Source organism: Mus musculus, chromosome 1, assembly GCF_000001635.26.
Source record: "Mus musculus strain C57BL/6J chromosome 1, GRCm38.p6 C57BL/6J".
In the NCBI taxonomy this organism is placed as follows: Eukaryota; Metazoa; Chordata; class Mammalia; order Rodentia; family Muridae; genus Mus; species Mus musculus.
Window position 1 is genome coordinate 93,577,831 of NC_000067.6, and position 27,627 is coordinate 93,605,457.

The 27,627-nt window shown below is 43.4% G+C and overlaps 1 protein-coding gene and 1 pseudogene across 1 annotated transcript in view; one reads left to right on the plus strand and one right to left on the minus strand.

Moving 5' to 3' along the window:
* Farp2 (FERM, RhoGEF and pleckstrin domain protein 2) overlaps nucleotides 1-27,627 on the plus strand; it is a 109,873-nt gene that overhangs the window by 65,727 nt on the left and 16,519 nt on the right. Inside the window, exons 13-17 of the mRNA NM_145519.2 lie at nucleotides 1,910-2,168; nucleotides 22,093-22,271; nucleotides 25,548-25,637; nucleotides 26,380-26,513; nucleotides 27,512-27,593. Of these exons, the coding sequence (NP_663494.2) occupies nucleotides 1,910-2,168; nucleotides 22,093-22,271; nucleotides 25,548-25,637; nucleotides 26,380-26,513; nucleotides 27,512-27,593 (744 nt within the window). The remainder of the gene's footprint in view (nucleotides 1-1,909; nucleotides 2,169-22,092; nucleotides 22,272-25,547; nucleotides 25,638-26,379; nucleotides 26,514-27,511; nucleotides 27,594-27,627) is intronic.
* Nucleotides 7,630-8,170, minus strand: Gm18874 (predicted gene, 18874; annotated as a pseudogene).

The window sequence follows — 27,627 nt, forward strand, 5'->3', positions numbered from 1 at the left end:
ACCCTAGATGACAAGACAGCCGTGAGCTCTGCACCATGAATCATGGCGTGGTGCAGTCTGCTAGGGTGTGCAGGTGACTCCTAAATACACTGCAGCCTCTCCAGGTGGACCGACATGCCACGTTTAAAGGCCTGCTAGTGAAGCGGGAGCATGGAGACATGGGTGATGGAACACAGTATAAGACTATGCTGTTGTGAGGTGTGAAGGAGTGGGAGGAGAGCTAAAAGGATTTAAAAGCTGTTCAAAGTAAAAAGCAGGGAACAGCTTTGCATCTGTTGTGTTTGGGTGGATTATAACTGTTATTAAAGCAAAGATGCACATAGTTGTGCACAGGTGCATAGGAGAACATTTGGCAGGGATGGCCCAGTGAGATATCAGCTGCTCTATGCCAGCATGATGAGCCATAAGTGACTAATCTGTGTTTCAGGTCTGCCTTTTACCACTTCATATTTGCATATTAACCCCCACACTCAAGCATGCGTCCTGCTTTCAGGAACCATTCTTTAACTGTTTCCTTGTGCTGCCCCTAGTTTCCTATGGATAGTTCATGCTGTGCAGTTTGCTCATTGTTGGTGGTCTATTATTTATACTGAGCATAGTTTCCAAGAGCATCTTTTGGGCCCTGTATCTTAGTGCTTGTGTGCCCCCCATCTTTTAACTGAATTTTAAAGGTTAGTCTAAAATTTACATTTAAGCTTTTAGTTATCTAATTTATTTTACCAGAGAAAATAAAGAAATGTGATTGAGTGATTAAGAAAAGGCAATATGCCAATCATGGTGAGTGACACCTAGAATCTCAACACTTGGGAGGCTGAGGCAAGAGGCTCAGGAGTTCAAAGCCACCTGGGCTATGTGAAAGACACTGCCTCAAACAAAACAAATATAAAACCAGGCAATATGATAGCCATTGGTAGATAGGTTACTTTTAAAGCATGACCAGCTATTATATTTCTACAAGGCTAGTTACTGGGCCCCCTGCAACATCACTTGCATTTTCCCCATGCTGTGATGTGATACACACACACACACACACACACACACACACACACACACACACACAAACCACACACCCCACAAGGTGTATTGCTTATGGACATGTTGCCCTGGAAAGACTCAATCCTATGAGGGTGTATTTTATTCTAGCCACTTGTTAGTGAGGAACCCTGGCATGATTACTTCCCTGCCCATAGTGCTTTTTCCCCTAGCAGTGAACCTCTTCTTCCTCATTTTTGGGTCCACTCTAGCACTTTCAGAATGTCTCAGGGCTCGTACACCACTGATGTTGGCCAAGGGCATCCTAATCAGTGATTTCAGCCTTCCATTGCACTCAGGAGTGGGCTGCTATGTGTACCCATTCCTTAGTGATTTCATCTCTAGCACTCACGATCAAGGACCATAAGCATGTGCGTGTCACCTGGTGTCTCACCATAGTGGAGGTCAGGCTAAGTAGAGAGATCAACGCCCACATGTATGTGTTTATAGATTTAGGATAACAAGGGCTACCACAAAACCCTTGTTCGCATGTCATCTGGCTCTCTATGGTAGCTTCTCTTCTTTACTATGACATGTCATGCTGCAAGAGCATGGGAAGAGAGTTAAGGTGTTATAAGCAGAAAACAAGACCTGAGTCAGGTTGCAATACTGTACATTTCTAAGCCAGGCGTGGCTGCACACATCTATAATCCTAGAGTCTAAGACTAGCCAAAACTACAGTGAGAATGTCTCAAAACAAAACCAGAGCCTCCCTTAGAAAGGGAAAATCTACTCCAGTGCCCCCCCCAGGAAAGCTGTCAGCAGACACAGATATTGGAAGTGTCTATACTTCCCAATTGGCTTTACTGATTTGTAATAGTGTTATGTAATTTTATATGTTCCTTTTCTCTTTTCTTTTCTTAATTTTGACCCCCAGAGCGTCTCCTTCACCGATGGCTTGAGAACTTCTGCCTCCCTGTCTTCAGCAAATGTCTCCTTTTATCCACCCCCTAGTTCTTCTTTGTCCCCTCCTGGTCTGCCCAATTTGAAGGACAGCAGCAGCTCCCTTGTGGATCCGCAGGCTCCCGTCATCAAGAGCACAGCAGCAGAGAGGAGCAGCGGACCATCATCATCTGACGGCCCCAGCACACAGTCGGCCCATCTCCCTGGACCCCCCGTGCTCCGGCCTGGTCCAGGTGCTGGGTTTTGTGGTGTGAACAGCCATGGTTCTGCTTGTCCCAGAGGACAGAGTCTCAATGCTGTAGACATTAGCAAAGGGAGGACAAGTAGGGGACTCAAAGCTGTTCGTAGAAAGGACAGTAGTGAGGATGAGTTCTCTGCAGGCTCCTTCTTGCCCAGCGGGGAATACCAGGGCGGCCAGCAGTGCCTCCGAGGGGTCCCGGTTTTCACATTGACAAACGCGCAGCTGCAGGTGTCAGAAGAGTTCATAGATGATGACCCAGCAGACATCTCTTTCTTTGCTGGAGGCTCTGAGGCATTTTCTTTCCCATACAGTTCTTTAGTTCTTCAGGAGTCCCTGTTACCTGTCCAGTCCACTGGGTCCCCTGCTTTGTGTGGTGCAGAGTCTGCCCAGTCCAGCCCAGATAGATACTCTACAGAAGCAGTGGACATGAGTGTAGAAGATGATTTTGAATTTGGGGAAGGGAGTGATTTCAATGGCAATGTACATCCCTCAGACACCTCAGAGTTGTTTGAGGTGAAGGCACAGGCTAGCCTGATGCAGAGCCTGTTGAGTCCTTCCGAAACCAGCTCACTTAGGAACAACCAGTCTGAAAACAGCTCCCTCAATAACATGCCTCTGCATGGTGGGTTTTCTCTGCATACATCCAGCTCAGCCAATCAGTCTGAGGCCAGCTCCATGGTCAACTTCCCAGCCTGCTCAGTCCGCTCCGAGTCCAGCTCGGCCTTCCAGTTCTCTGACATTATCGACCAGTTAGAGCAGCTCAGCTACCCACCCACAACAGCCGAGGGCTCCAGCAGTACAGACTCAGACTCATGGGACTCTGAGGCTGAGGCGCCCCTGGACATGAACCTCTTCTTCAGCAACCCCTTTGCACAGTCAAGTGGGGAGAGAGTCCCTTTCAGTTTCCAGCCCAATTTAAAGAGTTCCACTCCAGGAAAGCAGATAGATAAAAACCCATCCTGACCCCCTCCCCAGATTCCTTTATAAAGAGATGCTAACCCCCACTGGTATATAGATAGAGATCAGAATCCTTTGCTTCCGACATAGAAAGTGAATACATTCATGCTAGATAGTCAGGATTTTTCTAATTACTGGTAGATTATATACTATTTTGAATGTTAAGGAATTAAAGCTCTCATGTGGAGTGATGTTAAAATCTGCACATCCACTCTAAGGTAGAAGGACATTTCCAGCCAGTTCTGTAGTGACAGACGAATTGGCCTCTGCAGCATTGCCTTTTTTTGACACCTGCTTTGAATTCAAGTAAAAACTGGTGCTACACATTTTGAATATTCTGCAGTTCTGATTCTTGTCCATCTGTAGGAGACTGTGTGTTATGCCCCTTGATGCTGCTTTTAAAACGACTCAGGCTTCCCATGATTAGTTAGCATGTAGAACTTGTTTAGTTTATTCAGCCAGCACAGTGTATAAAATCACTGCAGAATGTTTTGACAGCATCCTATCCCAAGAAGGACAGTGGAGACTGTAGCCTCCTGCATGTAGAGGTGGCCCCGGGCCTTTGCTGATCCCTCTCCCTGCTACTGACTTGTGACTAAGGCTGCGCTGTGTTTAGAGTTGGCTTGCAGGGGCACTGGACTGAAAGCCACTGTAGGAGTGTGAGCTGCTTTGCTTCCTTCTCTTCATCTTAATTACAGGCGCAATAGGTGAAGTGGTTATAGTCAAGTCGAGCCCGATCCACAAGTGAACTCTGAAGGCCATAGCATAAGCTGGTGCACAAGTCATTTCTTTTGCTGACTTAGCAAGTTCCCTAAAATGATAAGAACATACGATATGCCTCAGAATGTACAAGAGTTTGAATCCTCTCTAGAAGTGACGCTGGGTTGCATCAGGTGGTCTGAGGTCCCAGGGCCACCTCCACATGCAGGTTAATATACAATGCTAGCTGTTTCCAGTAGATACTGTTGCATACATCGCTCAGCCCCAAAGCAGTGAGAGAGCCCAGAGAGTATATGCTGAGGTAGCCCTGCTTGGTACTATCTAGACATATTCCAAAGTACTCTGAAGGTCAGGGCTGATGTTCATGGTACAGACAGGATAAAGCTACTGACATGAGACCCAGCCCCGCATCTCACAAATGCTGGGCCAGCCCTGACACTAGCCCTGGCCAATTTGGCTATATTTGTCTGGTCCATAGGTTGGGTGACTGTGGGTCTTGTTTGGTTGGTTTGGTGGTGGTCCCTCTCTGCTCTAATCTAGCAGTACAATAGACATTGAAAGTTTCGTTTTTCTCAAAATATCCTGTGGAAATAACTTTTTCTGGTGTGAATTCAGGTCCTTGAACATGCTAGGCAAATGCTTTGCCCCTGAGGTACATCAGCCTCCTCTGGGATGGTAAGCACTCATTTGTGTTCATTTGTGAGGCTTCTGGCTCTGTGCTGGGATCGAGTAACTCTGCTGGTCTCTGATGCACTGTGGGCACCTGTCTCTTCTTCATTGTATTAGTTAGATTCTGGAAAGGAAGCTCTGGGTAAATGTATCCTGCTTTTATTTCTTTTGGTTTTTGTGGCTAGGTCTTACTGTGTAGCCCAGGCTGGCCTGGAACGCATACACCTCAAGCTAGCCTTGAACTCATGGCAATGTGTCAGTCTCAACCCCCCAAACACTGGACTATGTATGCCCAGTAGTGTTTTCATTTCCATAGCTTCCTTAGACTTGTAGACTACAGCCTCTCTCTTCTGTTAGTCCATCAGTGCCTGCTGCCTGCCACACATATAAGGCCACACTGCTTAGAGCAGAGATGCTTAAGAGAGTTGGTTTTCTTCAGTGTATCATTCCCAAAGGAAACCTTGCATTCCTGTTATGGAGAGCTAATATGCATCACCTCTAAAATGTTGTTCTTGAACTTTAGTATCCATGACCACTACCCTGCTCCATCATTGTCACCTAACCAGTGACACTGCTGGGAAGCAACAGAGTTGTCATTCTTGACTTTTGGGTGGTTGGTTGGTTTGGTTTTTGAGAATTATCATCCCAGGCTGTCTAGCCAACAATGTCTTGATCTACCTCCTCCTCTAGAATGCCAGGAGTACAGGCACGCATGTTACCCCACATCCAGTTTATGAGGTGCTAGCCATTGAACCCAGGGCTCATTTGCTGTTTAAGCAAACCCACCCGAGTATCTGGGCAGCAGATCAGGGATGGTAGGGGTTGAGCCTTTACCAGGCTGGGGTGACGTCATGGTACAGCTGGTGCTGAGGGAAAGGGGTTGTTCCCATCAGACAGAATAGGACTTCCTCTAAGTCAGAGTTTATCACAGCCTCTCCTTGGAGATTCTCAATGATTCTGTTGTCAACCATCTTCTATTAGGCCTCCTATAACTAGGTTTTGTTGTTTTTTATTTCTGCTAGTAGAACCTCACTTTCCTCAGACAATTCTTTCATGGCATGCAGGTAGGTGGGGGCGGGGTTGTCTAAATACCTAAAAGCAAGAAAAGAAGTCCAATAACCCTTCGTTCTGCCATTCAGTTCCCACCCCGTCAGCATTGCTGGTATTCGGCCGCGCCCACTCTGTCTCTTCTCAAGTTTGGTTGCAGCACTAGCCCTTTGCAGGGCAGGCAAGCACTTGGCCTGACACCACGCTCTACCCCAGTCGCCTGTTTACTGCTCTAAGCTGCCCAGGCAGGCATTGGACTTGTGATTTTCCTGACTTCGCCTCCAGCGTGTTGGGATTATAGGTATTTACTAACACGCTTCCCTTTTCTGATTGGAGGCTATGGGACTTTAAAGAAGCCCCTGGTGTGCTTATTATACCTTCCCTCAAAATTCTGAAACACAAGGTACTCTAGTACATGAGCCTGCATAGTCATTCCTTTATAAAATGATAGAGCTCCCTGCTATCACCTAGTGCTGAGAACATACTTAAATCACGCAGTTATCTTTAACATGGTTGGGCATAGTGGCACACCTGCAATCCAAGCACTTTGGAAGTGGAGGAAGAAGGATGTTGAGTTTAAGGCCAGTGTAGACTATATAGTGAGATTTGTCTCAAAATAAGCACTCACAAGCCAGTTAGTGTTTGATCTATTCAAGTCAGGTTACAGGCATGATCTGCTTCCTGTGTCTGCCTGTTAGATTTTGGTTAGAATATTCCACATCCTATTTTAGCATTGTCTTGTAGGGAAAGCCAGGCTAGCAATGCTGCCTTGGGTCCTAAAGCCTAGACTGACACCCAGGAGGCCAGCCAGGTGTGTGTGTGGGGTCTTTCCCTTATCCCATAGCCCCACATAATTTCCAGTGGGAGAAGGGGCAAAAACAGCATCTCACCATCCCAGATATACCATAGACAATACTGGTGATGGGCCACATTTGTCATAATTTGGAGAAATTTAAAACAGATCTTAATAATGTTCATAATCAGCTGCACCTTCTGAGTTCCTGCTCATAGTGCCCTGACCTGCCCCTTCCTGGTAGGTTGTAGTGTGCAGGCGCTTGGGCTGAGAACCAAAGGCTGCCATGTCCTGTCACAAGCTACACCTCTCTTCACTGTTCGTGAGCTTTAGAAAACGGTACAGTTGGCCCAAAGCCACTGAGCCCAGAATGAACATTGAGCCTTTCTTTTTGTTCACCTCCTGGTGTTAGCCAGTGTCTCCAGCCTGGGTGTGGTCTAAATAACCAGTCACTGGGAAAGATGCTGAAACTGAAGAAAGTGAATTCATAATTGAGCAGTCATCCTGGTCTGGAATAGCGTCTTAATGAGGGTAGATCAAAGTGCTACTCAGTGTTGGCAGCTTTCTGTCTGTTGTCTCCTGAGTTATATCCAGACCCTTACTAAAGGGAAGAGTTCTCAAACCCTGATAGGTGTCCTTGCAGCCTTCACTACTAGTAGAACAGGGACCCAGTAAAATGGCTAGCGATTTTAGACCAGTAACCAGTTCTCTTAACTCCCTGCCAGCCCTCCTTCCAGTTTCCAGGTCATCCCCTTCAAATGTTTCCCCCAATCTTTTGTTCCTCCCTCAGTTCCCCAGCAGTCTGCTTAAACAGTCCCTTCTCCCAGTTTTCCCAATACTCGCAGCTCCAAACCAAAACAACTGTTGTAGCCTATCTGCTCAGCTCAGCTCCTCCTGGCTCAACTGTCTCCTAACAATGTCTTCTGCACCGACTGCCTTCTCCTCTCACTCTGCTCCTCCCTTCCCTTCAGCCTCAGCTGGAAGTTTATATCCTGTGCTGTTCCTAGAAATCCTCAAGGCAACCAGCACTGAAGGTCATAGGGTCAAGCAATTCTAACAGCTAAGACTTTTTAAAGGGCACAAAATAAATCACATTTTGTTTTCCCCCATTTTTTCACTACTAATTATGTAGTTATGAAGCTGGTGGTCCCTGTTGCCATGCTACTGTTGTGATTTTTGCTTCTTTGCTCTTTCCAATGTCTTTCAGGGTTCTCAGGTGTCTGATGTGATCTCTCAAGAGCATATCCATAACTTAGATACAAATCTAACATTGATGCTTCTCTTATAACTTGGATACCGCTTCCTGAACCTTTATGTTCCTAAATTATCTTACCTTCTAGAACCTTGTGTTCTGGAGTTCCTTGCTGAAGTCTCTTAATCTCCACCCCCATCTCTGTGAACCTTTGACTTGCAGACTTGGGCATGCAGGATGTGATATTCATCATAGTCTCTCTCTCTCTCTTTTTTTTTTTAAGATTTATTTATTATTATATGTAAGTACACTGTAGCTGCACCAGAAGAGGGAGTCAGATCTCATTACAGATGGTAGTGAGCCACCATGTGGTTGCTGGGATTTGAACTCAGGACCTTTGGAAGAGCAGTCGGTGCTCTTAACCACTGAGCCATCTCTTCAGCCCCATAGTCTCTCTTAAAAGCCCTGCTCATAGGCCTGCTGCTCTGCATTCTGGATGGCTCTGTATTACAGGAGACCAAAGGCCTGCTCAAGGCATGTCAGTGGTTCGATGCTGAACATTTATTCTCCAGGCTTTTCTGGCTTGTAGGGAAGACAATGGTTGGTCAGGCTCTCTTCTTTTTGGATCAGTGGCCAAGGTTTTCAGAAGACCTCCCCTACTCAACAGTGAGCCTTATTAGATTTTTAATGGTTTCCTGTAGAAATATAAGCAAATCCATGTCTCTAACACAAAACATTTGCTGACTTCCATTCTGATGTGAACTCATCCTTATAGTATATAGACTGATTTAATTCCATAGTTTTTTCTTTAACCCAGTGTCTCTCAGCTGCTGTTGTTCCTTTCTCATTAATGTTCAGAAAGTTTAAAGAGTACTAATCAGTCTATCCCTAGGGGGTCTTTATTCTTCCTTTTATAATTTTTCTTTTATAAGTCTTTAAGATTTTAAGTTTCTTTAAGTTTCTATGTAAGTCTTTAAGTTTTTACTTTGTTTCTGTGCTAAGAAGTTCCATTCTAAAATACTATCTTCCCTTTGCATAATAAGCCCAGCAGGAGAATGAACTAAAGGCAAAATAACCAAAATAAAATCCATTTTTGGGATCTATGAGATTCACATATGCATCTTGCAGTCTCTTTTCTACTAAAGTTAACTCTTTCTCTGCTTCCTTTGTCAGCTGTCTTGACCTAAGTCTGAATCACCTGTAACAAAACAAACTACCTAACTCTTGAGTAGTTAATCCAGTGGTGGGCTGTAGCCAAGTAACATCTCCCATTAATATTTGAAATTGTTAAGAGTTTGCAACTGATCTCTTCTGATCTATTTTTGAAATTTTTGTTGACTTATTTTATAAGCTAGATAGTAGATAGACTCTTCTCTCTGTATTTTCAGAAGCAATTTACAAACCCCAACAAGGCAAAAATACTTCCTGTTTCACCAAACATTTTCTCTAAAATATTTGCATTAGAATCAGCCAACAAACTTTCATCTATCTAATAATAAGTAATGGAATGAGGAAATTGCCTATGAACTATTTCTAGCAATTGTCCAGAATGCTGTCATAGAGCTAGACTACTGATTGATGTTGGCTGTAGGTGCCAAAGAAGAGAAGCTTATGAAGATGCTAAGCCTTCATTTTCCAAAGGAGTAGAGGATTTAGCCTCCTTGGAAAGACTGACCCCTGGTTAGCTCACTCCAGTTCTTTCATTCAAGTATTATATAAAGTTAGTTGGGGATGGGAAAGGTTCCACTTCCAAAGTTATCTTGCCCCTGTGAGAGCAGATGGTGCACACAGTCTCCGTCCCTTGTGACTGTGGCTAGCCTGTGAAATATAAACAAATCCGTGTGCCCACCATAAAATATTTGCTGACTTCCATTCTGATGTTAGCACATTCTTATACTATACAGGCTGATTTAAATCCACAGTTTTTTTTCCCTAGAACCCCATGTCTCTGAGCCATAATCAAAAGAATTCCAGGTTTACCAGGAATGTCTTAGGACCAAGATTTATGTAGCTGCAAGTTTTCACATAGCACTAAGTGCAGACTTTTCAGGGAGGCAACATTTCTTCAAGGCCCAAACAGTCTCAAAACAATTTCTCAGCCTCTACTGATTAACTGAAACATTTCACTCAAAGCCAGATACAAACATTTACCATACATTTCACTTACAGCCAGACATAAAGGCCTTACTGTCACCACCTTGAACTATTTAACATTCCTTGTGGAAGAACTTTGCACTTTAACTGGTTGAGCATTATTATGTCTAAGATCAGCTTCAACATCCAGGGTAAACTGAAGCAGGGTATGTCAGTGTATCAGGTGATTGATCACTCAGCAGGGTTTTCTTTGAGGGAACAAAGCTTGATTCTCTGGGGCCAGTGAAATGCTCCCTGCAGCCAGCAAGAAAAGAAAGGAAAGAAACACACACTTGATAGATGAAGCAACAGGCTCCAACCATTTTACATATATACATATATTACATACATACATACATACATATATACATACATACCATATTTGGTGGATAGAGCAAAGTTCCAACCATTTCACATACATACACAGATACATATACATTTGATGGAGGTAGCAAGGCACCAACATCTTTATTTTTTTCTCCCACAAAGTCTTTATTTTATGTCCCAGCAAAGTCTTTCAAACAGTACAAAAATCACAATGTGGTTACATTCTGTTTTTCTTCTAATAAACGATTACAATGAGTATATGTTAAAAAAAAAAACATATTCCCCAGTATCCTCAAGTGATCAAATGTTTTATATACTATGGGTTAAAAAAAAACCAAATTACTTCTAAGAACCCATAAATATTCATAACTAAGCAACTTGTTATAAATTAACAAACTGTAAGCAATCAAGGTAATTTTCTCAGTCATTTTCTCTTACTGGCAGGCTGCAATTTGCAATTACAATGAGAGGATCAATTACTATTTATCTTAAAAATTACCCTTATAAAAATCTTAAAGAGTCACAAATATAATCTCTTATATAAAAAAAACAGTCATTTCTATTTCAAATCCTCAGGATGCATGCTCTACTCATTAGCAATTTTTTATTATATCAGGAAGCTGAGGGCAAAACATGGGTGCAAGAGATTAATCATTACTTTGATCACCAGCCCAGCTTTAGCAAGGAAGGCATGTGAGCTGGTGCTAGTCGGGCTGCCACTGTTCTTGTTCCCTGAAAAGCCCTGGCTGAGCTATTAACAGTGTGCCTTTCTGAACTTTACATTGTTCCCCAAGATGATTTTCTATGTCGAAGCCACTAACAAAACATCTTAACCTTACTAATAGTCTCCATCTCCAAATTCTTTCTAAGGGCGGTGGAGATTACTATCAATCTACACCTCTAAATCCTCTCTGAAGGTGGTGGGTGACACAACCTACTCCAGCAGCAATGCTTGAGAAAGATCACTCAGTACTATTGTAAGTGCCAATGACTGCCCAGGGAGAGTCTGGAGGCCCCTGTAAAGTTTTCATACAACCCATAGATTGGGAGGGACATGGCAGCCACCAAGGCAGCTAGCAGAGGCATGTTCCACAACAGCATGACATCCTGAGGACATGTAGTCCTAGGGCCTCTGCCTCTCTGAGGCACAGCCATCTTAATTGTGCTAACCAGTGGGCTGAATTCCCTGAGTTCTAAAGCTGTTTTGCTGTATCTTTTGCATGGCCCCCAATTATGTAATAATTATAAGTAGGTACTGTGAAAGCAAATTTTTCGTTATCCTGCTCTTGCAAGGGGATAGTAAAAAAGCAGTCTTTTAAAACAATTGCTGTCATAGGCCATGCCTTAGGTAATAAAGGAACTCCATGCTGTAATGGACCCATCGTTTGGATTACTCTATTCATAGATCTCAAATCTGTTAACATTGTTCGTTTCCCCATTTACTGTTTTTATAACAAATACAGGGGAATTCTATGGGCTGGTAGACTCTTCTGTATGCTGAGCCTCCTCTGTTCTGGTACCGACTGTTCAAATGCCTTTAATTTTTCCTAAAAGTCACTGCTCTACCCACAAAGGCTTCTTAGTCACCCATTTTAAGGGTAGGGTCATTAGTATAATTTCAGCAGCACCCCCACCCCCTTATAAATTTGGAAACTCAATCCCTGTTGTATCCAGTTTTCGGACAACCTATACGGTCTGTAGTTGTTCTGGATGACATTTTTCAATACCTTCCCCCAAAGCATCTTCCATTTCACCCCTTATTTTAGGAATTGTCTCTGCTATGAAGGGAATATTAATCTGAGTCCCCCACTGCTCTAAGAAATCTTATCTCCATTAATTCACAGTCATGCCAGCCACATAAGGCCTTAACTTTCCTATTTGACCTTAACCCATTGCACACTTTATTTTATTCGAGATAATTTTTTAATTTCTAGAAACTAGGTATAAACTTTTTGAAGTGGCTATTCTGAATTCTAAGATTTTTGTAAAATGATATTTACATTTGGTGGATATATTAAATGTATCCACCAAACCTTCTATTCAAATGTCATTCACTTGCAGCTGATCATTAGCCGCAGCTGAGCAATCCTGTCACTGTGTTAACTTGCATATCTCTTTATGCATTGGTGATGCAGGGAAACAGCAACAGCTGAGCAAACCTGTGTTAAACTGCATCTCTCTTTTTACATAAGCCACTATTTTAATTTCCCCTTTGAAATCTTCATCTATAATTCCTGCATATACAATGAATCCTTGGGAAGTCAAACTGTTCCTTCCCAAGGCCATTCCTACTGTCCCTGAGGGCAAAGGACCATAACTCCAAGTCTAGAGCCACACTGCCTGCAGTAGCATGCATGAGAACTGCACTTCTTAGTTGAGGTATTTCTGTCTGTTATTTACTAACTGACAAGAGGCAAACAGCTCATACTTTCTGCTGCAAGGCCTCAAGCTAGGCACTCCCCCACCCATTTCCTCTTCCAATGGCAAGAAACTGGATGGAGAGCCCTCCAGGACCTACACTCTACGGTCCAGTGGTAACCCTTGCCACATTGCCTGCACACCCCATCACTAGAAGCCTAGACCTTTCTGGATTAATTTTAAAAAGCCCTTGCCTTTAGAGAGCCTTGTTCACAATTTGGTTGCAAATTACCATATTTCTCACAATTAAAGCTCTGGGCATTTTGAGGTCTGAGACCTTTAGTGGCTTGGTCACAGTCTGTTTACAAATGATCATTGTATCCTCCAAGGTTAATGCACTGTGCATTTTAAGATCTAAAACTTCTAGCTATGGCTTGCCCAGTTATCATGGAATTATACACAGTAGAACCATGATCAGTTGTCTTCTTAGCCCACACCTCTGTAGGTCCTGCCTTTGCTTTAATGACTTAGTAACCTTCGTGCATTCCATATTTGCATTTTCAAGTGCCAAGGTCTTAGCACCTGCCTCATTTCAGGGTCTGTTATAGCTCTATTCACAGCTGCAACTAATCTTTCTGAAAAAGTCAGTGAAGGCTTCCCCGAAGCATTGTATAGTTTTTGTAAATGATGTGGACTTCTTTCTTGGATCCTCAACTTTGTCCCAAGCTCTTAAAGCTTTAAAGGACATTGTTCTCCGATTGTGTCTTCAAATTGAACTTATTCCTGTATGCCAGCATAACGACCTTCACCTAGCACCTGGCCCATCCCTACATTAATTCCTCTCATTCTGCTGTGCTCTTCCAAAACCCTGGCTTCTTGACCATCCTCCTTTTCCATTTCTTTGACTTGACTGCCCTTTAACACCATTCCTTACACTCTTTCTACCTGGAAAAAAAACTCCTCTCTGGTTCAGTCATTGGAAATGTCCCTATCTGTTCTCCTTGTTCTTGTTTGATATTTTTCAAGTTTGTCTGCCTTTGCTCTCAGTTTCTCTAGCTGCATAGCCAACTCTGCTATTTTTGTAGAAAGAAGAGAGAAATGACCTTGTTTTTCCCAGTTCTTCCATTTTTTTGGATTCCCAAGCTTCATTTCTGTATTTTTCTTTAGTTGCTCAGCCTGCCTTTTGACCTGTTTTATAAACAAAATATCTTGAAATGAAGAAAGGGAGAAAAAAAACTGTTGCTGAATACTATGCAGAGCATGTTCCAACAACACAACAAACAACAGCCTCAGCAAACACCCTGTCAGCTTTTTGAAATAAAGTATCCATCTCTTCTTTTCTGCCTTTTGCTCTACGGTACTTGAAAGCAAGCCTTCCATTCTGCTTTGCCCCATGTTGGGCACCACTTGTAAAATGGCTAGCTATTTTAGACCAGTAACCAGTTCTCTTAACTCCCTGCCAGCCCTCCTTCCAGTTTCCAGGTCAGCCCCTTCAAATGTTTCCCCCAATCCTTAGTTCCTCCCTCAGTTCCCCAGCAGTCTGCTTAAACAGTTCCTTCTTCCAGTTTTCCCAATACTCCAAACCATAAAAACTGTTGCAGCCTATCTGCTCAGCTCAGCTCCTCCTGGCTCAACTGTCTCCTAACAATGTCTTCTGCACCAACTGCCTTCTTCTCTCACTCTGCTACTCCCTTCCCTTCAGCCTCAGCTGTCCTGTTCCCAGAAATCCAAGAGGCAACCAGCACTGAAGGTCATAGGATCAAGCAATTCTATAACAGTTAAGACTTTTTAAAGGGCCAGTTGACTAGCAACTAAAGATCCTTTAAAGGGCCAGGCGCACAAGACAAATCACACTAAAAGACCCAGGTAGAGAACTGTCACAGCCAGTGTGTCCATGCAGAAAAGTAGCAGTGTCAGGTCTGTCCACATAGTCATTATGTTGGCATTAATAGGAACAAGACCCTGAGCTGTCCCCTGTAGTCCAAGGGCATCACCAAGCAGTATCTGTCCTAACCACTAAGTCCACCTCTAACAAGGTACTCCTCTTTAGATACATTTTTATTATCAAGTCTATTTTTATATGTAAGTTCCCAAAGTCTCAGTATTTTATATAAGCCACTATGAATATTTGAAGACTAATAGCATTGTTACACAGTAGCAAGATTGTCTATACAGAGATGTGCAGTGTTCCGAATGCACTGCATAATCCTTTGATCTATCAGGTAATGGTATGTGCCTTTTATATGGCAGAGGCATTGTCTAGTTGGCTTTAGAGTAGATTGCCCTGTTCTCATTAGCATTTGTATTTAATTTAGGGCAAATGACCAGGGCATGGGCACTAGCACATCCAGGAATGTAGTGTGAAAACTTCTTGATGTGTTGGCTACATCATTCTCATCACTATTGACACGCCCAGTGACCCCATCCTTCCTGAGGGCTTTGGTGCACAGGTGTATTTTCATCTCTCATACAGTCTCCACTGTTCTACCTGAGTGATAGTTATATTGTATCACCCACACTGTGGTTATGATACCACAACAGTGTGTGCACACATGTTCTTAACTCTTACACATGTATGTGCCAGCTGATGTTGATAAGTACTGTTTAACCTCAAGGTACACTTATTCCTCCAGCTCTGGAACACAGAAGATCTGTCCCTAAAACAGGTACTCCATAGTCAGTGCTAGTATTCAGTAGGGAATGTCTGTTCCCAAGTCCATGAAATTGCATCTGCTGTGGTCGCACTTGGCTCTTGTCTTAGGGTTACACATACAGAAGACAATGTCACTTTTTCCCAGGCAGCAGACACTGTCACCTTTTCCCATGCAGTAGCTAATGCCATAGTAGTCCACTAGTGCACAAAGCTGTGTCATTTGGATGAAAGTGTATGCATTCACTGTCCTAGGAAACGATGAGAAGCAGAGCCGGGACTTCTTTATGTTTTGAATTTATGCTTTAAAGAGACATTTCTGTTGTCTGGTTTGTGGTACTTATACGATTTGTTCTCCATTGAAATTGCCTTTTATAAATTTACAGTTATGTACTGACAATTTTTAATTGTTTATTCAATAAAATGAGGAAATATTTACTATGAATTTTTAAATGGGCTTTTTAGCTTTCTTTCCCTCTAAAGAGTTTGATTTATATAGGTTACAGATTATTTCACATAGTAAATTAATCCTTGAAATAAGTGCATATTTGTCTAACCCTTCACCAATGTTTCTTTCATTTGCTCTTGAGCAGCAAACAGGCACAATGGTGCTTGCATAGCTTGGCTCACTATAAGTATGGTAATGATGGTAATGACATTGTATTGAATGCCAGTGGTCGGGGTGGTATCTTGCTTTTTCTCTTCTCATTCTCTGGCTCATTCTGTCTTCACCTGTGTCTAGCTTGTTTCTCTTCCTCCCTCCTTCCCTCCCTCTCTCCCTCCCCCTTCTCCTTCCCTCTCCTCCCCCACTTTCTCTCTCCATCTCTCCAGCCTTTCTCTATAATTGTTCCCAGTAAAACCGACTCCACTCTCTGCACTGCCCCTCAAGTAGCTTCCCTTTCCTCTCTCTTCTCAACTCAAGAGAGTTGGCACAGCCTATCCTGTCAAATCTTTCTCTGATTCATCACTTTGTCTGCCACTCAATTAGACATTACTTTCAACATGGGTTCTTCCTTCTACAAACTAACTTTATTGTTTGGGATTAAAGGTATGTACTCTGGGCATGTCTGTATTCCAGCCAGAGGGATTAAAGGTGTGTGCTAAGAGCCACACCACAACTAGAAACAGTTTTTTGGGGTTTTTTTTTGTTTTGTTTTGTTTTGGTAAACAACACAATCTTGAGGTTCACAGTGTGATCAAACATTGTGCATCAGGGTTTTGGTTTTGTTTTGTTTTGTTTTTAGATTTATTTCTTTACTATGTGCAGTGTTCTGCCTGCATGTATGCCTTCATACCAGAAGAGGGCACCAGATCTCATTATTAGATGGTTGTGAGCCACCATGTGGTTGCTGGGAATTGAACTCAAGACCTCTAGAAGAGCAGACAGTCCTCATAACCTCTGAACCATCTCTCTAGCCCTTGTTGTTTTGTTTTTGTTTTTGTTTTTTGGTTGCTTCTTTTTGTTGTTGTTTTTTATAGTCCTGGTGCTAGAACTTAGGACCTCATCACACATGTTAGGTAAATTCCCTATAACTAAGCTATATCCCTAACCTCCCCCCTCCAAAAAAATATCAGTTCTATTAAAACAAAAATACCAGACTCCAATCCTACTTGTCCATGTACAAAAGTAAACCACATAGCCTGGTAAGTGTCCTACCTTGACTCTCCCCCTCTCTTCCTCCTCTTCTTCCTCCTTTCCTCCTCCTCTTTCTCCTTCACTCCCTCTGTCTTTCTCTCCCTTCATCCCTCCTCTCTGAAATTAAATACTTAAGTTGGTGTTTTATGCAATGATAGTTCCAACCAGCATGAAACTGCCTAACAGTAGCTACAAGAGAGTCAGCCTCAGGCTCAGTTTCTCCTGCTGTCCCCTGGGTGCACTTGCCAGGACATTCATTTATGTCACATTGGGAACTCTGTACAAGGTGATCATATGATCACGCACTCTTTGCTCATTCAAGTAATGAGTCTCACTGAAGTTGCACAAGTGGGTGTGTTCTTGTCCATGGCCAGTTTGTACAGCTCCTGTAACTGACACCCTTATTCTCAAGTGGAACACACCTTCAGCTCACTCTCAGTTGCTTCAGTGTGATTCTGTGATAGCCTGAAGGAAGATTCAGCTACTGTAGTGGTTTTACAGCTTTATCAGTCTCTCTTTGGATTCCCTCTCCTTGTAAAATTCTGGTGAGCAAAATATTCAGTAGTTCAGAGCCACACACACCATCGCGGTTACAGCACTAAAACACCAAGAGGTGGATGCTGGAGCTGTGAAGTTCCAAGTTGATCTGGAACTTGATGGCAGCTCCCAAACCCTGGTAGTAGGTCTGTGCGCCTACATGGAGAAGGGGCACATGTATGCTTCCTGTGGAGGCTGCTGGAGCAGGACTGCTGACTGCTGGGTACCTGAGGGTGCTGTGCAGAGGATGGCTGTGGGCATTCAGCCTGGTGGGCTGGCACATGGCATTCTCTCCACACTGTTGAATCAATGAGCCACAGTGACTACCAGCAAAGAATGTCTTAGCCGTCTTTATTTCCTTATCAAGATAAGGAGGTGAGCTGTTAGCCATGTCCACTTGTTTTTAAACCAGATCTGTATGTAAAAGTGAATCAGGAACCAGTCCAGTAGCAAAGCCAGAAACAAAGTGTGCTAACTCATGAGATGCACCTTTACCTGTTCCCACCCTGCAGTCAGTTCTATGTGGTGTTTTTCTTTCTGAAATCAATCTATTCAAGACATAGTTTCTCTTCCTTGTGCCTCTTACTCTCAAATTAACCTTCAACTTGACCTTCAGTTTTGCTGCATATGATCTTACATGTTCCTTTACTGTTAGACATGTTCAAGACTGTTTTATTAAAGAATTTAAAAAGAGAACTTAAAGGTATGAAATAAAAGTTCATGTTCTTTCCCCCTAAATGTGATGAAGTTCCTTTTCCTCATCTTTCATCTCTAGTTAGATGAACAGAAACAGCTTCTTGAAGGAAAACGTGAAGGTAAGAAGTGTAATGCTGCATTTTAAATAACATTTCAAGAAGTATCAGGTGTATTTTAAGAAGTTTTTAAGAAATAAACCACCTACCAGAAATGTTCACTGTTAAGAGTTTGAAGTAAGTGTTAAGAGGCAGGTGAAGGCAAGTTTGTACCTCGCAGCTCTGAGTTACTCCCCAGCTTCTCTGCACACATGTAGTAGACTCTCAGCAAACCATGGCTGCTCGCCATGCCTCTCCATCTCAAGGAAGTCAGTTTGGGAACAGAAGAATCCCTTGTCCGCAGCTTTAAATAGCTGATCCTTCACGCTACAGTAGGAGAGTTGAACATCCTCTGAGGGGGCGTAGGCTCCAAGAGCCAGAAGTGAATGAGGTTCCCAGGAGCTCCTGGGGCTCCAAGCAATACCGGGTCACTCTCAATGCTTCTTATTAGAGGACCTTGGGTGTTTCTACAAATCCTTAAGATTAATTCTTTAGTGAAATGTTGATTAAGGTGACATACTCGAAAGCACCTAAAACTTGGTATATGGTACTTAGAGTTCTTAAGACTGCTTTTAGCCATGCATTCAAATATGCCCATCACACCTGTAATTCCAGTACTCAGAAAATGGAAGCAGAAAGATCAGGGAGTTCTGAGGACAGCCTGGGCTACATATGGAGCCTGCCTACAAAACAACAACATGTCTTCATAATGTTGAGGCAATTGTTTTTATGTCAGGAAGCACTGAGTTACAGAACCTGAATGACACTGACTTCGCGCTTTGTCACTTCTGGAAAACAGCCACCCCTCCACATTCTCTCTCTCTCTCTCTCTCTCTCTCTCTCTTTCTCTCTCTCTCTCTCTCTGTCTCTCTCTCACACACACAGACACACACACACACACACACACACACACACTATACTATATACAATGGTGTGCTCCAGGGACAGACCCTTGCTGTGCTAATAGAGCTTCAAGGACAGGCCTCAGCCACATTTAGAAGAATTAAATGTTTATTGCTAATTACTTGACAAAATATCTCCCTATAGAGTAAAGTGGTGATGACCATGGTAGTAGTGGCTCTGTCTGTCTGTGTGTGTGTGTGTGTGTGTGTGTGTGTGTGTGTGTGTGTGTGTGTGTTTTGCTGGGGTAATTTCCCAGTAATTCCAAGACCCAGATTATTTAACATTATTCTGATGGTCTGGATTTGTGTAATTTCAAGAATGATTTAGAAATGTTGTTCTCTAACAGGTTTAACTGTAAAAAAAAATATTTAATGGCACTTGTGGTACATTTTAAGATTATTGGCTAAATTTTAAGTTGATGACTTTTTTAAAAAATAGAAAAAATACACAGTGATATCAAGTAGTAATTTTAACTGCCGTAGAACCAAAAGCAGTTTACACTAAACCTAATAATATATCCCAAAGTGACACCTTCTTTCTTTATAGGGTGCTTGCTAAAGTCTGTTGGCAGTTGTACCCCCTCCTTCATGGCTATTCCCCTTACACTGGCTGTTCACTGAGTACCAATCCCAATGGCATCCTAGAAGTATGCCATTTCTTCATGTTCTGCCCCTCCTGCTACTAAAAATTAATATCTAATTTTCTGACAATCCTTTTTAAAAAGATTTTTTATTTTAAGTTATGAGCATTTTATCTGCATGTATATATACATACATATATACATGCACACTTGGTGCCCACAGACATCAAAAGAGGGCATCAGCTCCACAGAAAGAGCACCATGTCATTGCTGGGAACCAAGCCTGGGTCCTCTGGAAGAGCTGCAAGTGCTCTGAATCACAAACCGTCCTTCCAGCCTCGGCAGTAGCCTTTTATGTAGCATCTGGTTTGGTTTGGTTTGGTTTTGGATTTGGTCTGGGGTGGGGAGTACCGTTTTGTTTTATTTTGAAACAGCCTTGCTATACGGTGCTGCTGACTTATAAAGAGCTAAGATTACAGGCTGGCCCATACTCTTTTTTTTTTTTTTTTTTTTTTTTGTATTCCAGAAACTTTCTGGTCACTGTCCACTAGAACTTGCGCTGGACTTCACATCTTCACGTGTGGTGCTGTGGGAAACACTGAGAACGTGGGGAAATCGAATGTAAAACATCATGGCTACTATATTTTAAACAGTATAGTTGTAAAGTGTAATTTATTCATAAATTCTACATTTTCTCTGAATTTTAATTTTGCAAAAGGACCTAATTATACAATTCTGGCATATTAGTGACAAAGACTTTAGAGCATAAACCATAAATAGTACATCTTTGGGATGTAGTCCCCAGGAAATAACCCACATTTCAGGATAGTACAGAGAGTTGGCTCCACTTTGATTCCCATCAAAGAGATAAAGGTTGAACATCTGGGTGACAGGTTTAAGTTTATATCATTAATGGTTAGCTTGTTTCAACTAAATGTGCAATAAAGCAAAATTTAATAAACTGGTTGTTAAACTTTCATATTCCAACATCGTCTAGGTTTTCTATGTCAATGAATGTTTTTCGTCTAGGTTTTCTGTCAATGAATGTTTTCTCCTGCCTTAAAATATGACTTGTGAAATATTCCACAGCAGAGTTCTATCTGAATACTGTCAGACCATCAGCAGGCGAGGTCCTTGCAGATCTCTGACTTTGTCAATGTGAAAATAAGGACCTCCTCTGCCCCAGCCGCCACACCGGGAGCCGCCCTGCCCAGAGGACTGCGTCAGTCCAGGGAGTGGGGACTCCAGCCGGCTGTTCTCATTTAGGATCAGCAAGTTTGATAACCGAGGTTTGGTCTTAGAAACGGGTCACTATAGAGGATTTCACTTGAGGACTTTTAACCACAGACGGTGAGAACCTTCCTTTGAAAGTAGTCACTCTTGAGGAGGCCTGGTGGTAGAGCATCCTCACAACGAGGGGTGCAAAACAGACACTTAGTAATCAGAGCTAGACACAGTGGTCGCTTCAGCACTTATCACCTGGAAGTGTAGGGTAAAGTTCCATCTTTAATAGTTTCAAAGTAGCATTTAAATTTATTCTATTAAATACCATTTGGAGTATAGTGCTGTCTGCCTGTACTCAGCATTTAGGGTGTGGAGACAGAGGATGTGGAATTACATAGTAAGTTTGAAGCGAGCCTGTCTTAAACAGAAGTGCTGTTTTAAAAGTATCTTTAAATTTTGGTATTTAATAATTGGTGATTTCCCATAGAAAAATGTAAGAATACTTTGACAAGAAGTTAAGGAATTTCTTTCTTCCTCTCTTCTCTTTCTCTTTCTTTTTTTAAATTTGGGACACAATGTTACTACATAGTACAGGCTGGCCTTAAATTCATGATCCTCCTGCCTCAGCCTCCTAAAAAAAATTCATTATTATAAATTGCCAGATGAATTGTGCCTCGTCATTAGCCTCTTAGCAAGGAGGCTAAAAATGCTAGTCTATACAAAAGCAAATGCTATTTTAATAAAGAAAGGAGTTAAATAATAGTTACTTATTTTGGTGTTTTAAAAACAACAGGAAAATTATTAGTGAAGAGCTTTGCAACTAGAAGACAGAATTGTGAAGTGAACAATTGATATAATCTAGCTTTTTTTGTTTGGTTGGTTGGTTTTTTTTGTTTGTTTGTTTGTTTGTTTTGAGACAGGGTTTCTCTGTGTTGCCCTGGCTGTCCTGGAAATCACTCTGTAGACCAGGCTGGCCTCAAACTCAGAAATCCGCCTGCCTCTGCCTCCCTAGTGCTGGGATTAAAGGTGTGTGCCACCATGCCCGGCTTAATCTAGCTTTTTAATAAATCATTAGTAACATGGGCCTAAAATTAGGTGAGCAACATGGTGACGGCACAGGTCTCTGCCACCCCTCCACAGAGCCTACTGCTTCCCCCTCCTGTGGGGCCCCTAGAAATACAACCTAGGCCATGAGGAGTCAGAGTCTCTTGGTCTCTGAAACAGGACAGATTGGCCATCACTGTTTTCTTTTGTGTTGTGTCTGGGACTGCATGTGACACACCTCCACACTTTCCATAAAAGCTAATGGCAGCGTGAGGTTTTCAGTCAGGCTAGTGTCAGGGAGGCCAACTGCACAGCTGTTCTCATTTTTGCTCCACCCTACTTGATTCATTTCTAGGCTTTTCTATGGATAGTCCTCAGCCTTCTCCCTCCAGCCTGAAGAGCCACCTGAGCCTGTGCCCTGAGCTTCAGGCCGCGCTGAGTACAGCTGAGCAGGGTGCATCCCCTGTGCTCAGCCCTGTGCTCAGTGGCGCTGGTACAGCCAGGATGGACAACCAAGAAGAGCAGAAACACAAGGTGGGCCCCTCTTGGGACTGAGTGCTGCTGGGATCTGGTTTGTAAGCCCTAACTGAGGAGTCCCCAGGGTGGGCAGGAAAAGACTGCTCACACCCCATAAACCTTGTACAGATCAGCAGTAAAATCCCTGTCTAAGACACTTCTGTTACTCTTAGAACCCAAGGCTCCATTATACGCACATTCCCTTCTTTGTATAATAGACCATTTTGGCACTCTGGATTGGAAGTGTTAGGCTGGATCCTGAAAATAGGTGGGAAAGGGACAAGCCATTCCTTACAGGACCTCACTGCCTCTCCCTTCTTGTTTTCCCCTCTACCTTCCTTCCTCTCTTCTTGTGTACAGCTGAGTAATTTAGAGATATGTTGCCCAAGGAAGGTCGGTTGGGGGTCAGAAGTCTCTCAAATGGGACTTCATGGTGAGAAGGGGACCTGGCCAACTTTAGAGACCGTTGTGCCTGAAGTGGGAGATCCTGGTCTTTTTGGCAGGACACAGGAGTTATGGCAGAAGGTTGCCAGTGTTCCTGTAGGTGTCTGTAGTGTGGGCACATTTTGATTGTGCAGTAGAGGATTATGGAGCAGAAGATCCTAATTGCTCATAGATGCCAAGGATAGCCATTTGCCTTAAGACAGCCAACCTGGGAATACAGCTTTGCTAGCAGTCAAAGATTTGGGGAGAGAATATATGCCATTATTAGAAATAGAAATATTTATAAAAATAGAAAGCCATTATGTAATCTCTTAGAGGATGAAGTAGGGGGTTTTGAGCATCAGCTAGTTCTATAATAGATGCCCAGTAGGTAGGACCTGTCTCAGGTACCTCACAGAAAAGTGCTCTTTTTTTTCTCCAAGACAGGGTTTCTCTGTAACCCTGACTCCTGGAACTCACTCTGTAGACCAGGCTGACCTCGAACTCCAGAGATCCACCTTCTTGCCTCCCAAGTGCTGGGATTAAAGGCGCGCACCAACACCACCCAGTGGATTTGAATTTTTTAAAAACTTTTATGGAACAGAATACAATAAAATGTAGAAAGTTAGAAAAGTATGTGAGCCGTTTTCTTGGGGAAAAGCCATACTACAGGAATAACACAAAGATGCCGAGGGTGGAGCCAGGGACCAGGGCTGTCACATCATTTGAGAAGAGCAATGGGAGAATGTACATGGATTCTGGGGAGAGAACGGGACTTGGCTCTGAAGGATGCTGGCAGTATGGCTTACCTTGCTGCATCTTTCTGCTGGGTAGAAGACACTATAAATTCACAGCCACCATTCCATAAGCTCCAGGCCACATTAAAAGGAACACACCTGTGATGATTTGATATACTTTGGCCAGGGTGTAGCACTATTGGTAAGTGTGGCCTTATTAGAGCAGGTGTGGCCTTGTGTCACTGTAAGGGTGGGCAATGAGATCTTCCTGATGGCCATGCAAAAGCCAGTCTTCTGTCTGCCTTTGGATCAAGATATAGAGCTTTTGGCTCCACCAGCCCCACATCATCCGTGTTCCTGCCTTGATAATGGACTGAACCTCAACCTGTAAGCCAGCCCCAATTAAGTGTTGTCCCTTATAAGAGTTGCCTTGGTCATGCTGTCTGTCCACAGCAATGAAACTCTTGAGACAACACCTCATTAGTCCTTTATTCTAGAGACTAAGAGAATATTGCATACTGTCTTGAACTAAACCAGAGGCACAGAGAGAAGATGTGGTCCCCAAACATGGGCCTCCAGTGGGATCTCCATGGACAGTTCTCCTCCTGTGGCCTGTAAAGCATCAAAGGCTAGTGTGCAAACTCAGTCTCTTCTTCCTCCCAGAACTATCTCGGCCTCCCCACCTCTGCTGGTGACAGTTGATCTTTCCCTTGGCCTGGGCCAGAATCTGTTGCAGTCCTTCTTGCTGCCTCTGTCAGTTTGCACATAACTTTCATACCTCACCATGTCAACAGACTTGTACAGAAGCCTCCTGAGGCTCCTGCCTGTTCCTCCAGGTCTGCGTGCATCCTGTGTGCAAGCATACCACAGTCTCTCATCCCCTCTTACTATTCCGCATCACTTTCTGTTCCTTGCCATTCCCTGTTTGCTGGCCCACTCTCTTGCTCCAAGTGATTTTATGGCCTGATGACATTCCTCCTGTCCTTCAGCCCTTCCTGCCATGATTCTCCATGACTCCTGCCGTGATTTGCAGACCCTCATGAACTTTCAGTGTTGCACCTGCACAGTACACCCCTGATGTACATTCATGAACTCCTTAGATAGATCCATCTTAGGTCCCATGCTAGCAAGCATAAGGGAAGCTTCTGGAAGCCAAGCCTAGAGTTGGATTGAGGTCTGCTCCCACATTCAGGGAGTACAGCAGCCAGCCCTACACCCCCGCTTAAGCACACTCAGAATATATACTGGTAGGGCTTTTATGGTTTTATTTTTGTTTGTTGTTGTTGTTGTTACTTTTATGAGGTAAGTTTAATTACTTTTTTATGTTGAGCCATATCTCTAGCCTATGTTTAATTATTTTAATCACATATAAACATTTTTATTTATTTATATTCACATTTACGGGTGTTTTATCTGTAGGCATATATGTGTACCATGTGCATGCTGTGCCCACAGAAGCTGTCAGATTCTCCTATACTGGTGATTGTGTGCCACCACATGGGTGCTGGAATTCAAACCTGGGACCTCTAGAAGAGTATTCAGGGTTCTTAACCACCGAGCCATTTTTCCAGCCCATAATTACATACATATATGTTTAAACCTACACTCATAGTTCTATGTCTTTTAACCAGCTTCACTAATGGCAGTGATAGAGGAACATAATTCCATCACAAAACTAATAATAAGTCTCAGTTTTGATTACATATATTAATATTTGAATAGAACTGATTTTTCCAAACAATAAGGTCCAGTGAGGAGGGACTCTTGAGAGAAGAAGGCTGCCAGGCTGGAGGGACGCTCCCACAGTTGAGTGTGTCTGCTGCCCATGAGGAGGACGGGATTCAGTTCCCAGCACCTACATCAGATGGTTCACAAATCACTTAAAACTCAGACAGCGACCTCTCCTGGCCTCTGCAGGCACTTGTGCACATATAGCACACAAATGTACACACAGGCATACCATATGCAAATAAAATGAATCTTTCATTTACTGAAAATCCCTTTTAGGACTTATGGCAGGAATTCCAAAAATTGTGCTAGCTGAGCAGAACATGTGGAAGCCCGGGCTCTGCTGAATGTGAAAGGGCAGCATGTCCCCCAGAAATACACTCATGGTTCTCTCTGCCTCTTTCAGCACATGCCAGAAGATGAGGCCTATTTCATAGCCAAGGAGATTCTCGCTACAGAACGAACCTATCTGAAGGATTTAGAAGTTATCACTGTGGTATGAAACCTTAGTCCTGATCTCTTTGATTTTTCTTCTATGTTTTAGATATAAACACAGATATTCCATCGTGAGAAATATGTTGATAGACTTGGGAGCTACATGTGGAAATTCTGTTGAATATGTTTGCCTTACAGCATGATGTCTAATCATGTCAGAATGCTCATGTCTTGCCAGGCAGTGGTGGTGAATACCTTTAATCCCAGCAGTCAGAAGGCAGAAGCACAAAGATCACTGAGTTCAAAGCCAGCCTGGTCTACAGAGAAAGTTCCAGGACAGCCAGGGCAATACAGAGAATCCCTGCCTTAAACAAACAAACAAAAAGAATGCTAATGTCTTTTCATGAAGCTACAAAGCTTAGAATATATCTACCTGAAAGCTTTGATCTAGGATTGCTTTGTTTAAATTTCACAATTATACAGTCCACAAAGAGGATATGTGGAATGTGGATTTTTTGTTTATTTTTTGTTTTTGAGACAGGGTTTCTCTGTGTAGCCCTGGCTGTCCTGGAACTCACTTTGTAAACCAGGCTGACCTCCAACTCAGAAATCTGCCTGTCTCTGCCTCCCGAGTGCTGGGATTAAAGTGCGTGCGCCACCACGGCCCGGCTTGGAATGCGGATATAAGCCATCTTTATATCCTGGAGGAACTTTGCTTGGTGTCTCAAGGTCACAAGATCTCAGGGGAGCACGGCCTTTCAGTCCCCAGCTGAGCCTCTCACCATGGCGAACTCTTCCCACAGTGGTTCCGGAGCGTGCTGATCAAGGAGGAGGCCATGCCTGCAGCCCTGATGGCCCTGCTTTTCTCCAACATTGATCCAGTCTACGAGTTCCACAGAGGCTTCCTTCACGAGGTGGAACAGAGGCTGGCACTCTGGTAACAATGCTGTGTACCTCATGGTACTGTGTGCTTGACTCGCTCCACAGAGGACTCCCACCTTCTGAGACTAGCACACAATGGCTCCCACACCCTGGACCTCTACTGCACACACGGGTGGCACCTAGGGATGAGGCCTATGACAAGCAGTCTCTGAGCCCTGAACCTCTGAGCTCTGAGCCTTGGTAGTGCCTACCCTTGACCCCGTCACTAGCCTCAGGAAATTCCCATCTTCAGAAACTAATTCAGAACAATTATTTCATTGAAGTGCATTTCAAAACCCTCTTGGGAGGCCGGGCGTGGTGGCGCACGCCTTTAATCCCAGCACTCGGGAGGCAGAGGCAGGCGGATTTCTGAGTTCAAGGCCAGCCTGGTCTACAGAGTGAGTTTCAGGACAGCCAGGGCTACACAGAGAAACCCTGTCTCGAAAAACCAAAAAAAAAAAAAAAAACCTCTTGGGAAAGACAAAATAAATTAAATTATATTTACCCCCATTTCAGAAAAGAGAGCAAATTAAAAAAGCAAAACAAGAGCCAGGTGTGGTGACTCACGCCTTTAATCCCAGCACTCGGGAGGCAGAGGCAGGCGGATTTCTGAGTTCAAGGCCAGCCTGGTCTACAAAGTGAGTTCCAGGACAGCCAGGGCTACACAGAGAAACCCTGTCTCAAAAAAAATCAAACAAAACAAAACAAAACAACCAATCCGTCTTCACCTGGTTCCTATCGTATTTATGAAAATGCAATAACTGTTGCTGTCAATTTAAATTCTTTCCACCTCAAAATCCATCCACGGCTCGGCTGACCGTTAGGTGACGCGCCCATAGTCCAGCACTAGGGAGACAGAGGCAGGAGAATCATATCTGAGGCCAGCTCCAGCTATGCAGTCAAACCCTGTCTCAAAACAAAAACAAAAAGCTAAGCAAGCGGTTACTGTCAAATCCTGGCATTTTCTAGAAGCTTTCCTGGTGTTTATAAATGCTCTTGTTCCTCTGAATCCAGGGAAGGGCCCTCCAGTGCCCACTTAAAAGGTGATCACCAGCGAATCGGGGACATCCTCCTCAGGAACATGCGTCAGTTAAAGGTAAGGTGGATTAACTCAGGCCTCGCACAAAAGC